This window comes from Somniosus microcephalus, chromosome 10 (genome assembly GCF_052327205.1).
Source record: "Somniosus microcephalus isolate GS21.2 chromosome 10, FLI_Smic_1.0, whole genome shotgun sequence".
Taxonomy (NCBI): domain Eukaryota; kingdom Metazoa; phylum Chordata; class Chondrichthyes; order Squaliformes; family Somniosidae; genus Somniosus; species Somniosus microcephalus.
The window spans coordinates 147,892,479-147,907,913 of NC_140996.1; the positions used below are offsets into that span (position 1 = coordinate 147,892,479).

The 15,435-nt window shown below is 50.9% G+C and overlaps 1 protein-coding gene across 2 annotated transcripts in view; it reads right to left on the reverse strand.

The window, feature by feature from the left end:
• Positions 1-2,236: 2,236 nt before the first annotated feature.
• The window catches only part of creg2 (cellular repressor of E1A-stimulated genes 2), a 52,719-nt gene continuing 39,520 nt past the window's right edge, over positions 2,237-15,435 (reverse strand). Inside the window, exon 4 of one of the 2 annotated variants that reach the window (XM_085998943.1) lies at positions 2,237-3,310. In XM_085998943.1, the coding sequence (XP_085855069.1) occupies positions 3,157-3,310 (154 nt within the window). In that variant the 3' untranslated portion in view covers positions 2,237-3,156. The remainder of the gene's footprint in view (positions 3,311-15,435) is intronic. The other variant, XM_085998944.1, reaches the window with a different exon arrangement.

Consider the following 15,435-nt stretch of genomic DNA (forward strand, 5'->3'; position numbering starts at 1 on the left):
ACTGGGTTCAAGAATGTCATTATGTACACTGTGTCCTCTTGAAGCATTTTGTGCTAGTTTTGCAGAGGCACTGAAGTGTAGTTTAGCTGAACTCCCAGTATCAGAGATACAAGGCTTCAGAAACATCATGAATGTACAGATAACATTCTCATATCAAAGCATTTGTTTCTTCTGAGGCTGTTTGAGCTGGGTGGTTCTGTCACAAGGCTGTTCTTTGACTGCCCTTGTAATTAGGCCTCCAGCATAGCTATTTATGCTAATATAAGAAACAATTGGACAATGTTGGCAGTTACCATCTTGTGAGGTAGAACTCTGATAAGCGAGCATTAAAAGTTTGGGCTAAAGGTACTTCTGTAGTTTGGATCATGGAAAAATAGATGTTTGTGCATTGGCCCTTTGTGTTTACATCACTAAAAACAGCCCCCTTATCCTGACAGTAGGAGCATTTTCATAGGTCCACGATTCTGACATCAGGATAACGGAGCTGGTTTGAGCAATGTAAGCATGAAGAATCAGGACACAAATAATGCTTCCCATGTTCTGAGTTACAGCAGTGCTACATGTAAATGCGCCTTAAAAATCAGGTCTTACTTAGCTATACAGCACAGAAATGAAAAAACATCTCGAGTAATCTCATGTCCTGTTTATACTTTTAATTTCATTGCTAGATTAATTACTATCTGCACTGGTAGTATGTACAATGGCAAATTGACAACAGCACAAAATGCATCCCTTTTTCAATTATTCAGATGTGCCAGTGTAAAACAGCCAGTATCCCACTTGCTTTAATAAACAACCAGCAACATCACACTTGCATGTGTCATGTGCATGCAGAATGCATTTCTCATTGTTATATGCCTCAATATCAATTGTTTAGATCCTTCTTAACATTTGGGGTGGCAGCTCTGAGGAAAGTAGTGTAAAAATGGACACAACAATTTTTTGATATTGGGCCGTATATTCCGATGCCTACAGGTGTGAACGCGCTGTGTACACACCCGTAGAGACATTGGAAATGCTGGTTTCAGGCATGCCAAGCGCATGCGCTGAAAACCGGCATTTCCAATCTGTCAAGATTGCTCTTGACAGATCGGAAGCCTGCCCTGGAGAAGGGTCTCTGCGGGCGGATAGTTCTGCTTTCAGGAGAAACTCCGCCCGCAGAAAACCCTTAGAAATCTTACGCCTGGTAAAAGCAGACATAAGGCCTGTTTTTACCAGCATAAGAGTCGAAAAAAATAAAAAAATAATTTTTTTTCACTCATTCATTATTCAAAAATACTTTAAAAAAGGTAAGTTTATTTTTAGCCCCGTAAAAAACGAATTATTTTTTTCAAAAAATTATATTTTTGTTTAAAATATTTAATTTATTGTAATTTCAACTCGTGATTTAAAAAAAAATATTTTACAGTGTTTTTGGGGTGATCCCCATTCATATACTTGACAGGTCTATCTGTCAAGTGTATGAAGGGAGATTCCCTTCTTTGATTGGCTCCCCATGGCCCACGTGACCCCAGGGACACTTGCGAACCATATGCGCCTCTAGGATACGTGGGCCCTGCGCATTTCGAGTTGGAGAGGCCCAGGAGCAGAAGTATCCGGACCTTGGGAGCCCTCAAGTAAGTCCGTAGATTTTTTCCAGATGGGAATATACGGCCCATTAACTGTACCAGTACAAGCTATATATTATAATAATTTGCGTTTATGTAGCGCCTTTAATAACAAAAGGTCCCAAGGTGTTTCACAGTGGCATGGGAAAATGGAAAGCAAACCTAAGGAGCAGAGATTTGGAGGGGTGACCAATGGCTTGGTCAAAGAGCTGGGTTTTAAGAAGGATCTTAAAGAAGAGGGAGGTGGAGTCGAAACAGAGTAACAGACTAAGTTGAAGCTCCAAACCAGCAACCACCAGCTTCAGAAGACCAGTGTATAACCACCAGAGAAATGTTCCAACATTCTTAAAAAATTCCACTGTTGTTACTTGAAAATGTTAATTTTAATAATTAGTAATTAACTTGCATGGGTCAGTTGACTATTGAAGAATATGGGGAGAGGAAATTATAATTCCTTATAATATCTCTTTACCCATTATCTAGGTTCAGAGAATTATTTATCTGTCTATTACATGCCCATGAAGTCAAACTGTGCATCTTTTCTCTTAACATTTTTTGTAGGCAAATTCACCCACAGTAAATTTAAATAGTACATTTTAATATCAGACAGCAAAAAGTGAAACGTGCTCTATTGTTACAAATTTTAATTAAATCACACATACCACAGACCTACCAATGCAATAGCTGAGGAGGAGCTGAACACAGCTTGTGTATCACAGACAGGCAACAGATTGCTTAGATCATATGGCTCAACACGGTATTACAACATTCGATCAATAATCAAGATTACATTTGATCACAACCAAACATTCATAAATTGCTGCTACCAACAAATGTCCTGCCATGGACTTTTTCATATTTTGGCGCTTACAAAAGATGATTTAGAAGCAAGCAGTACAATAGCTAACTCAGAATAATTCAAGTTACAACATTCTGTAATTACTGAAAGTTGCATGCCAGTGGGTTAGGCTCAGGGTAAAATAACAATGACACTTGAAATCTTGTAGATGAAAAGGATTCTGAACAAAGTTAGCAGAATTTTATCAAAATATCCTGTAGTTTCAAAGCGCAATCTCATATTGTACATTAGCAGGATACAGCATTGAGGATTAGTAAATTTGCTGGACACCTCACATTTCTTGCAGAGGGGGCTTGCACACTAATGTGGTTACATATGGCATGTGTAGGCAAAAAATATTGGCAAGGAGAAGAGGCAAAGTTCCCATATTACATCCTTCATCGTCGCCGGGTCAAAATCCTGGAACTCCTTTCTTAACAGCATTGTGGGAGTACCTTCACCACATGAACTGCAGTAGTTCAAGAAGAAGGCTCAACACCAGCTTCTCAATTAGTGGTGGGCAATAATTGCTGGCCTTCCTAGCAGTGCACACATCCCAAGAATTAATAATAAAAAGAATTCCTGCTATACCCAGATAATATATCTATATGGGGAACAAAACTTTTCCAGCCTGAAGATACAAAATGGGCACCCACAAAAACTGTAAACAATGTTTTTATTTTATTTTTAACAAAAGTATTCTTTTAGAAACTATTCAATATTCATTGGGTTTGCTTTGAAATAATCTTCCAGCGGGATTATGGCGACCCCTCCAAACCAGTTCTGGAGCCACACCTGTTGAATATCCATTTTCATAAAGAACCAATTGTGGTCTGGAGGCCACTTCTTCATTACTGGATGTCTGCTGGCACAAACAGTTAAATGGTTCAGCAAATACTATGTTCAATACAGAGGGTTCTCGCTTCTGCATCTGGACTGTAAACACAATTGCACATTTATGCCTGGTTCCACTTACATTAAGACAGTTTACATTTGTCCTGACAGTTTTGGTGGCTAAGGTTTCCTCAGATGATGCAATTGTAAATGATGAGGTGATTAATTAAATTGAGTGCATGCTATAAATTGTGATAACGTTTCTAATCTGCCAACAAAACAGCATGTAAATATAAATAAAAAGTAGATTAAACTATGATTCAAAATATACATTCTGCTTTTTGCCTTATTTTGGTTCTCCTGGTTTACGACAACTACTTATATTTCTATAGTGGTCATTATGTATAAAGAGATGTCTCAAGGTAGTGAGTGAATATCAAGCTGTGGGGGGAGGGAAGCAGACATGGACAGGATGGGCTGAATGAATCATACAGCACAGAAGGAGGCCAGAGAGCCAGGCAGAGACAAAGGCACAGTCAGAGAGGAGGATCTTAAGGAGGTTTTAGGAAGTGATAAAACCTCCTTAAAGAAGTGGTCATCAATGACAGCAGAAGGGAGCACGGAATAAGAACTAGGCCAATGTGGAGGGCTGGAGGGTGTGCACAGACAGAAGGTTTTCAAATATGAGCTTCCTGTATCCCTGGGAATTGACCGACTAATTCTTATCCTCTCCTCCCTGGCTCTGTGATCTTCTCGAGCCCTAAGTCACTGCTCACATCCTTTGTTCGTCCCAACACTGGCCGACTACTTGTTTTCCACTCTCTGCACTCCTTTATCCACTTTGCCCCTGCCCACTGGAACTCCCTTCCGTCATCATTTCCTCTTAACCATCTCTCTCCTTGCCTTCGGCTGCTCCTCTTTTGCCCCTCTTTATCCTCTTTCCCCCCCAACCACCTTAGTGTTCACTCACTAACCACTGCACCATAAAGTGCTCTGAGATATAATGGGGGGGGGGGGGGGGACTTTTATCTCTATATTGCCTTCTTTTTCAGCTAGTGGGATGACATTTTTAAAAACAAAACTTTCTGCTGATTTTGCAACCAAGGCACACCCAATGCAATTTTTGAGTAGAACTCAATTTAGGCGTCCAGTGCTCCCACTCGATGCAGATAGGAGCCTAATAAACATATGCAAATTTGAATCGTACACTGCTTTTAGGATCGGGACGTCATTTTGCTTACAACCCGCATTGCTGTTGACATTCCCAACCCCGCCCCCCCACCCCCCCCACACACACCCCTCAAACCTTGGGATATAATTTTCAGCAATATTTAAAGGCATCCTTAGCTGCAGTCAGGTGAAATACTGGAAAGTTTTAGTGGTCCTTTTGCTTGTATTGAATAGTGGTTTTTGGCTACTTATACCACTTACAAGTGCTTGTAGTGCCTGTACAATGTTCTGAACTGTTAAGAGGCTTCTGCCAATGCACTTTTTCCATCATGGGGGTCCTTCTGGGAATTTCATAATTTTAAAATCTATCCCTGCATTAAAGACCAGACAACTCTCAATTAGTGTGGAATTGTGAACAAGACTGAGTGTTAAAACTCAACAAAGCCTTGCTCAATAATTGGTCTAGTTGGTAATTGTCCATTTCTTCACTGGGACAAATTCTACAAAATTATAATGGAGAGAAGAATCCAGACTGATTTTTTTGTTTTAAGACATTGAGGCGGGCCCATTACTTAATTCTACAAGAATATAAAATTAACTCAACTGGAATAAAATATATAAGCCCTAGACCAGGTCTGCAATTACAAAGCACATCACAATTTCAGTCCCGCATTATTGTTGGAAGTGGTACATTGTAGGAACGGAGGTTCCTATCTGAATAAGGTATTCGACTCGATGAATCAAATCAACAGGTTTTAATGAACAATGAAGTTAACAGGGAAACTACAGGAGAAACGGTACACAGGTCTAATCAGCTTGCTGGGCACTCGACGACTACTGGAAGATTCTGGAAGCTGACGTCATGGCGTTCTTCGCGCCACTGGTGGTCACGTGATCGGCGTCATGACGTCATCACGTGGAGTGCAGGAAAACACAATACAGTACAGCTAACAGGCAGTTTAAAGGTGCAGTCCGCGGCTGCACTACACTGTAGTTAAAGGGATTATTACTAATTGTTCTGAGACCCTTGGTGGCTCCACCACAGGCGCCCCCCCAGAATCCACTTTAACGGACATTGTCAACCGAGTAGGAGGTTTAATGATCCTGGCCGAACGGCGATGAAACTCAGGCAGCGGAAATGGGGCGTTAGTAGACGAACCAGTGCCGGATTGCGGCAGAAGCGGCGTCTCGGGCGAGGCAGAAACGGTAGTCAGAGGTGCAGGCGTGTCTGAGGCCGAATCGGGCTGTTCGACGGTGGGCTGGTGCACGGCTGGTCTGGCGGCCAACGGCGGTCAGCCGTGGCGAGGCGGTTGGGCAGCCACGACAGGCTCACTCCGATCTAGGTGGGCTGGTTTGAGCCGGTCGATAGAGATGGTATCGGACTTTCCACCGACTTCGACTGTGGAAAAACTTTTCCCCTGATGAGATGACACGAAAAGGTCCAGTATACGGCGGCTTGAGCGGGTCTCTGTGACCGTCCTGTCTAATAAAGACATAGTCCGAACTCATGAGCTCTGTCAGGACGTGAGGCCTCTGCAGGTCATGCTGCGAGGTTGGGATGGGCAGGAAATTCCTAGCCGCCTCCTGATGTAGCAGGAGCTGTTGAGCTGCAGACCATGGTTCGGTGTGTGGAGGGAGAAAGTCACCTGGCACTCTAAGTGTCTGGCCATAAACCAGCTCAGCCGATGAAGACTGAAGATCCTCCTTTGGGGCTGTCCGGAGGCCCAGCATCACCCATGGGAGCCTATCCACCCAGTTGGGTCCCCTCAAGCTGGCATGGAGGGACGCTTTGAGAGACCGATGGAACCTTTCGCACAGACCATTCGCCTGCGGATGGTACGCGGTGGTACGGTGCAGCTTGGTACCCAGGCCTTGTGCCACTGCATTCCACAGCTCTGATGTGAATTGCGGACCGCGGTCCGAGGAGATGTCCGATGGCACCCCGAACCGAGCCACCCACGACGAAAGAAACGCCCTGGCGACGTCTGCTGCGGTGGTAGCGGCCAAGGGAATCGCCTCTGGCCACCTGGTGGTCCGGTCTACCGCCGTCAGGAGGTGTGTGAATCCACGTGACCCGGGAAGGGGACCTACTAAATCCACGTGAACGTGGTCGAAACGGCGCTCAGGCACCAGGAAGTTGGCCACCGGAGCCTTGACGTGACGGTGGACTTTGGATTTTTGACAATCGAGGCAATTGTTTGTCCAGTCCCGGACATCCAAATGCATGCCTTTCCAAACAAATTTGCGGGACATTAGCCGTTGAGAAGCCCGCATCCCCGGGTGAGATAACCCGTGGATTGCCTGGAATACTTTCTTGCGCCATTCGACCGGCACAATGGGCCGGGGCACTCCCATGGATGTGTCGCACAAGAGCGTGGTTCCTGCCGCTTGAAACGGCAACCTGCCAACTGGAAGGCGTGGTCCTAAACGCTTGTACCTCTGGGTCTGCCAGTTGATCCTCTGCCAGTCCAACGAAATCGATGCCCAGATGGACTGCCTGGACTGGAACCTGGGAAAGGCAATCCGCCACGAGATTATCCTTGCCTGACACGTGCCACAAATCCGTTGTGAATTCGGATATAAACGTGAGGTGGCGCTGCTGCCGAGCTGACCAAGGTTCCGCCGTTTTGGCCATGGCGAAGGTGAGTGGCTTGTGGTCCACGAATGCAGTGAACGGGCGGCCTTCTAGAAGGAAACGGAAATGCCGGATGGTCAAAAACAGGGCTAGCAACTCTCTGTCAAAAGTGCTATACTTTTGCTCGTTCTTGCGCAGTTGGCGGCTGAAAAAGGCTAACGGCTGCCAACCCCCGTCGACCCACTGCTCTTGAACTGCTCCGATGGCGTAGTCGGAGGCATCCGTAGTGAGGGCAACAGTCGCGCCCGGGCGTGGGTGTGCTAGCATAGTTGCATCCGCCAACGCCGCCTTGGTATCGCGGAACGCCTGGTCCATTTGCGGTGTCCAAGTGAGAACATCCTTGCCCGACTTTCCTTTTAGTGCTTCTGTGGGGGACTACGGTCTCCCGCATAAAGAAATAGGCAACACAGCGAGCTACAAGAAATAGGTCTTTACTCCAACTCTCAAAATACAGTACTGACTTCATAAAGCCTGCGAGCCTGTGATGACTCACGGATTGGTCACCTGCTGGAACCTGATTGGTTTTCCTTCTCTCAGCAGCAGGCAAGTCTGAACATGCCTTATTCCTCTCAGCTTGCAACTGTCTTGCGGGGGGAGGGGAATACAGCAGTTAAAAGGGGATTATACAGGTTTATCTACATACACACAGTGTTTCCCCAATGTGGTAACGCCACGTACGCCCCCGCAGAATCCTCGTTAACTGTAAAAGTCAGTCTCTGCGGAGGTTTGACCAAGCGGCCGTAGCGGCTGTAGTAGCCATCTGGCGTGTGAGGAGGGCTATCTGGAAGGTCGGCCAGTTGGTTCGTCGGCTGGTCTGGCGGCTGGTCTGCCGGTGGGCTGGCTGGACGGGCTGCCGGCGAAGGTGGGGTGGCGGCCGGGAAGTAAGGTTCTGGCGTGTCTTGGTCCTCTTGTGGGGCCGCCACCAACGCGGGAGGTCTGCCCCGCCGTGGGGGAAGAGCCGGACGAAACGGGAAGCTGAGGTCCAGGTGCGCCGGTTTGAGGCGGTCTACTGAAATAAGGTCCGGCTTCCCGCCGACGTCGATAAGAAAAGCTTTGTCCCCCGTCTCCAATACTGAGAAGGGGCCAGTGTATGGTGCCTGCAGCGGGCCTCTGTGCGCGTCCCGGCGCACGAAGACGAACTCCGCATGTCGTAAGTCTCGAGGCACGTAGGACGGCTGCGGGCCGTGTTGCGAAGTGGGCACTGGACGGAATTGCTGGGCCGCGTCCTGGTGCAGGGAAAGCTGTCTGGCGGCCGACCACGGCTCCGTTGTCAGGGGGAGGAAGTCGCCTGGTACTCTGAGCGGTTGGCCATAGACCATCTCGGCCGCGGAGGCGCGGAGGTCCTCTTTGGGCGCGGTGCGCAATCCCAGGAGGACCCAGGGTAGTTTGTCGATCCAGCTGATGTCGGCCAGGCTGGCGCGGAGGGAGGCTTTCAAGGAACGATGAAAGCGCTCGCAGAGCCTGTTGGCCTGCGGGTGGTAGGCTGTTGTCCTGTGCAACTTGGTGCCGAGGCCGGCGGTGATGGCATTCCACAAGTGGGAGGTGAACTGGGGGCCTCTGTCCGAGGATATGTCGGTCGGCACGCCGAACCAGGCCACCCATGTCGAGACGAGTGCTCGCGCGACGTCGGTCGTGGTGGTGGAGGCGAGGGGAACCGCCTCGGGCCATCTGGTGGTGCGGTCGCCGATCGTGAGCAGGTGTGTGAAACCGTGCAACGGCGGCAAGGGGCCTACCAGATCGACGTGGACGTGGTCGAAACGCCTCTCGGGCACCGGGAAACACTCCAATGGCGCCTTGGTGTGCTGCTGGACCTTAGCGCGCCGACACGCCACGCATGTGTTGGTCCAGTCTCTCACATCCTTGTGGAGTCCAGGCCAGACGAACTTGGCGGACATGAGTTTCTGAGACGCACGCATCCCTGGATGTGAGAGGCCGTGGATGATGTCGAAAACTCGCTTGCGCCAGGCGGATGGGACGACCGGCCTAGGCGAGGGGACTGAGACGTCGCACAGGAGGGTTGTGCCGGCTGCGTGGAAGTGGATGTCGGCCAGAGTGAGGCTGGTGGTTGACGTCCTGAGGGCCTGGATCTCCGCGTCGGCGGCCTGGTCTCTCGCCATGCTGGCGTAGTCGACGCCCAGGTGCACTGCGTGGAGCGAGGGTCTTGAGAGGCAGTCGGCCACCAAATTGTCCTTGCCGGCGACGTGGCGGATGTCCGTGGTGAACTCCGAGATGAAGTTGAGTTGGCGCTGTTGGCGCGCGGACCAGGGTTCGGTTACTTTGGCCATGGCGAAAGTGAGCGGCTTGTGGTCCACGAATGCGGTGAACGGCCGGCCTTCCAGGAGGAAACGGAAGTGCCGGATTGCCAGGAACAGGGCCAGGAGCTCTCTGTCGAACGTGCTATAGGCCTGCTCGTTCTTGCGCAGCTGTCGGCTGAAAAATGCCAGTGGCTGCCGCGCGCCTTCGACCCACTGTTGCTGGACAGCGCCGACGGCGTAATCCGAGGCGTCCGTGGTGAGGGCGGTCTTGGCGCCCGGGATGGGGTGGGCCAGTAGTGTGGCGTTGGCCAAGGCGCTTTTGGTCTGGTGGAAGGCTGTCGCCATCTCGCTGGACCAGGTGAGTTGCTCTTGGCCCGTTTTGCCCCTGGTGGCTTCGTAGAGGGGGCGCATGAGTGAGGCGGCTTTGGGCACGAAACGGTGATAGAAATTGACCATCCCCAAAAATTCCTGCAGCGTCTTGACCGAGGTGGGCTGGGGAAAGTCCGCCACCGCCTGCACCTTGGAAGGTAGGGGAATGGCTCCCCTTGGCGAGATTCTGTGGCCGAGAAAGTCAATTTGGGCTGCTCCGAACTGGCATTTGGCCGGGTTGACGATTAGCCCGTGTTGGCTGAGGCGCTGGAAAAGAGAGCGCAAATGTGCGATGTGCTCGGCCTTGCTGGTGCTGGCCACGAGGATATCATCCAGATAGACGAACAGGAAGCTCAGGTCCCGTAGGACGGAGTCCATGAGCCGTTGGAAGGCCTGTGTGGCGTTCTTGAGCCCGAAGGGCATGCGCAGGAACTCGAACAGTCCGAAGGGGGTGATGACCGCCGTCTTCTGGACGTCTGCGTGGTGGACGGGGACCTGATGGTAGCCGCGAATCAGGTCGACCTTGGAAAAGACGGGCTTTCCTGCTAGGTGTGCCGAGAAGTCTTGGATGTGCGGAATGGGGTATCTATCGGGCGTGGTGGCGTCGTTGAGCCGTCTGTAGTCGCCGCAGGGGCGCCAGCCACCGCCCGGCTTGGGCACAATGTGGAGGGGGGACGACCAGGGGCTGTTCGAGCGGCGGATGATGCCCAGTTTCTCCATCGTGGCGAATTCTTCCTTGGCCACCGCCGTCTTGGCTGGGTCTAGGCGTCTGGCTCGGGCGAACACTGGTGGTCCCGTAGTGGCGATGTGGTGCTCGACACCATGCTTGGCTGCCGCAGCTGAGAATGTCGGTTGTGTGAGCCTCGGGAAATCTGCGAGTAGGCGGGCGTAGTCGTCATCCGCCGGGGCAGAGCAGGACCCGACGAGGGCCGGGCTGTTGCTCTGCTGGCAGGCCAGTGAAGCGAAAGTTGCTGCATCGATCAGGCGCCTGTCGCGGACGTCGACCAGGAGTCCGTGGGCGCAAAGAAAATCGGCGCCCAGCAAGGGATGTGCCACCGAGGCCGCCACGAAATCCCACGTAAATCGCTGGCCGTTGAAACAAACCTCGACCTGTCGCTTTCCAAAAGTAGCGATGGCTGCGCCATTTGCCGCCACGAGGGGTGGGCCGCTGCGGCCTGCCTGGATGTCGAGCTGGGAGGCAGGAATTATGCTGCATTGGGCTCCGGTGTCGCAAAGGAATCTGCGCCCTGAAAGGGAGTTGGTTATGTACAGCAGTTTACCTGCGGTGCCGATGGCCATCATGGCGACGGGGGTGCGGTCGAGTGGGCCTAGACGGCAGCGCAGGGCTGGTGCGTTGGGCCGGGTGGCCATCTTGGTTTGATCGAAAGAGCAGGGTGCTCTGCAGCGTTGGGCCTTGTGGCCGAAACGCCCGTGGTAGTAGCATAGTTCTGCGGCCTGGCGTGGCGGCGCGCGCTCGGTGGTGTCGGGGAGCCTCGCGGCTGCACAGCCGAGTTGGGCGACGGTGAAGACTTTGTCCGCGGCGGCTGCCAGTTGTACGCAGTCCGTGATCGGGGACCCCGCGAGGGCAGTCTGTACCTGCTGAGGAAGCAGGCTGAGGAAAAGGGCCCGAAACAAGAAGCACTGCGGTTCAGAGCCCAGGAGCGCAAGCATCCGGCTCATCAACTGGGTCGGGGTAGAGTCGCCGAGGCCTGGTAGTGAAAGAAGCCTGCGGGCCCTCTCCTCCCCGGACAGGCCGTAAGCCTGCAGCAAGCGGCCCTTAATGGTTGAGTACTTGCCGGTCTGTGGTGGGTTCCCCAGCAGGTCGAGAATTTCGGCGGCGGTGGAGCTTGCTAGTGCTGAGACTACGTGGAGGTACCTTTCTTCATCGTCTTGAACCCTGCGAAGGGTGAATTGGGCCTCCGTGTGCGCGAACCAAGCTGGTGCTTGGTGCTCCCAGAAGGTGGGGAGCTTCAAGGACGCGGCGCCGGCCGACATCGGGCTGCTGCTGGTTGCCGTCAGGTCGTTGCTGGCCTCTGTAGGGCTGCGTGAGTCGGGGGCTTCGGCCGCCGACATTCGGGGTCACCAATGTGGGGGACTACGGTCTCCCGCATAAAGAAATAGGCAACACAGCGAGCTACAAGAAATAGGTCTTTACTCCAACTCTCACAATACAGTACTGACTTCGTAAAGCCCGCGAGCCTGTGATGACTCACGGATTGGTCACCTGCTGGAACCTGATTGGTTTTCCTTCTCTCAGCAGCAGGCAAGTCTGAACATGCCTTATTCCTCTCAGCTTGCAACTGTCTTGCGGGGGGAGGGGAATACAGCAGTTAAAAGGGGATTATACAGGTTTATCTACATACACACAGTGTTTCCCCAATGTGGTAACGCCACACTTCGTACAGAGGTTGCCTTGGGGACGAAACGATGATAAAAATTTACCATCCCCAAGAACTCTTGCAGGGGTTTGACTGTGTGAGGCCACGGGAATGCGGTAACTGCCTCTACCTTGGTGGCTAGCGGGACGGCGCCTTTTGGGGTAATCCTGTGTCCCAGGAAATCAATACTGGATACTCCAAACGTGCATTTGGCCGGATTGACAATAAGGCCGTGTTGGCTGAGCCGGACGAAAAGTGTACGTAAATGGGCCATGTGAGCTGTCGTATCCTTGCTGGCTATTAGGATGTCGTCCAAATATCCAAAAATGAAGGGCAGGTCCCGTAAGACAGAGTCCATCAACCACTGGAATGCTTGAGCTGTGTTTTTCAGACCGAATGGCATGCGGAGGAACTCAAAAAGGCCGAACAGAGTGATGACTGCCATTTTGGGGACGTCTGGAGGGTGCACCGGAACTTGGTGATATCCACGAACGAGATCCACTTTAGAAAATATAGAGTTGCCAGCCAGATGTGCCGAAAAATCTTGGATGTGGGGAATAGGGTACCTGATATACCTTAAATAGCTACAGAGACTGGTAGTTATAACTCAAACAGTTGGCTTTTAATAGCTTAGAACTGGACAGAACAGAACACACATGTTAGCCTTCTGACCAGCTTCTCAGAAGTGAACTAGGAGGCGGAGCCAGGGTCGAAGTAACAGATCAGGACAATCAATGGCACAGCAGAGTGGTATACAGTACATCAGCATTCCTGGCCAACCAAGAAAACAGCAGGGTTACAATAGATTACAATAGGAAACTATACACAGGTAGAATAAGGTATATACTTATAAGACTTATTTCACCACATTCACCCCTCCTATAAGTTAAGTTTGACCGGGGGTTTTACAGTTCGTAGTGAGCGACGTAGCGTCGGCCGAGGAACCTCTTGGGGGACTTGCTCAGGTTCCTCCGCCGTCCCGGCGTCTGCTGGGTTTTCCAAAACGACGTTTTGTACGTCTTGTACCTCCGGGCATCCCACCCCCACAGGTGGCGCATCACGGTGCTCCACACCCGCATCTTCGCTAGCAGCATCGCTCCCTCTCTCTTCTCCTGCCGGAGCCAGGTCCTTTATTGAAACAGTATCCTCACGTCCATCAGGGTATTGAATATATGCGTACTGAGGATTGGCGTGGAGGAGCTGTACTTCCTCCACTAGGGGATCAGTCTTACGACCTCTCACATGTTTTCATAGCAGTACAGTGCCCGGGGACATCAACCACCCGGGTAGTGAAATACCTGAGGAAGATTTCCTGGGGAAACCGAACATCCTCTCATGAGGAGTAGCATTTGTTGCGGTGCACAGCAGAGACCTTATGGAATGCAGTACATCGGGAAGAACTTCCTGCCAGCGAGAGGTCGGTAGGCCTTTCGATTTTAAAGACAGAACGACTGCCTTCCACACTGTCGCATTCTCCCTCTCAACCTGCCCATTGCCCCGGGGGTTGTAGCTAGTGGTTCTACTAGTAGCAATCCCTTTTGATAGTAAGAACCGGCGTAACTCATCACTCATAAACGACGTCCCTCTGTCGCTATGGATATAGTTGGGCATACCGAACAGACAGAATAAGTTGCAGAGGCTTTTGATTACCGTAGCACTGGTCTTGTCCGGGCAGGGAATGGCAAAGGGGAAACGAGAGTATTCGTCTATAACGTTGAGGAAATAGACATTACGATCAACCGATGGGAGAGGACCTTTGAAATCAAGGCTTAGGCGCTCGAATGGCCGAGTTGCCTTGATGAGGTGAGCTTGTTCGGGCCTGTAGAAGCGGGGTTTGCATTCCGCACAAACGCGGCAGGCTCTGGTCATCGTTCGGACCTCCTCAATTGAGTAGGGTAAGTTGCGAGACTTGATGAAGTGATTCAATCGGGTGATTCCTGGGTGGCAGAGTGCGTCGTGGAGACTTTGGAGCTTGTCAGTACTAAGGCTGGCACATACCCCTCGAGATAGGGCATCGGGTGGCTCGTTGAGTGCTCCTGGCCTGTACATAATATCGTAGTCGTAAGTGGACAGTTCTATCCGCCATCTTAGGATCTTGTCATTTTTTATCTTGCCGCTCTGCTTCGTGTTAAACATGAAGGCCACAGACCGCTGGTCAGTGAGGAGTGTGAAACGTTTGCCGGCGAGATAATGTCTCCAATGTCTGACCGCCTCGATAATTGCTTGTGCTTCCTTCTCAACGGAAGAATGCCTGACTTCAGGACCCTGTAGTGTACGGGAAAAGAAGGCTACTGGTCTCCCGGCCTGGTTGAGGGTTGCAGCCAACGCGAAATCAGAAGCATCGCTCTCTACCTGGAAAGGTATTCTCTCATCTATAGCACATACCACGGCCTTTTCAATGTCCCGTTTGATGTTGGTGAATGCCTCCTGCGCTTCTACTGATAGAGGGAAGGATGTCGACTTGATAAGGGCTCGGGCTTTGTCCGAATAGTTGGCCACCCACTGAGCATAATAAGAGAAGAATCCCAGACACCTTCTTAAGGCCTTAGGGTTATGTGGCAGTGGTAGTTCTTTAAGCGGGCGTAATCGTTCAGGGTCTGGCCCGATTACCCCATTCTCTACCACACAGCCGAGAATACACAGACGAGTAGTGTTGAAAGTACATTTGTGCTCGTTATAGGTCAGGTTTAGCTTTTGGGCAGTCTCTAGAAATTTAGCGAGATTCCGGTCATGCTCCTGTTGGTCGCGTCCACAGATAGTAACATTGTCCAGGTACGGAAATGTTGCCTCCAACGCATTCTCATCTACCATACGGTCCATTTCCCGTTGGAAAACGGAAACTCCATTCGTGACCCCGAAGGGTACCCTAAGGAATTGGTACAGGCGTCCATTTGCTTCAAAAGCCGTATAAGGACGGTCGTCTACTTTTATGGGGAGCTGGTGATAGGCAGACTTTAAGTCAATAGTGGAAAACACACGATACTGGGCAATCTGGTTCACCATCTCGGAGATGCGAGGCAAGGGATAAGCGTCTAGTTGCATATATATGTTGATGGTCTGGCTGTAGTCGACCACGAGCCGTTTCTTTTCGTTAGTTTTAACCACCACTACCTGAGCACGCCACGGGCTATTACTATTTTCGATGATACCCTCCCGCTGTAGCCTTCCTACTTCTTCTTTTATAAATTTTTTTATCTTCCGAACTGTACCGTCGACTTTTGGTCGCGATAGGTCTACAGTTTGGGGCGAGGTTCGCAAACAGGGATGGCGGGCTTATCTTTAAAGTGGAGAGGCCGCAAACTGTGAGCGGGGGCTGGAATCCGCCATATGCAAGTGTGACGCTCTCGTG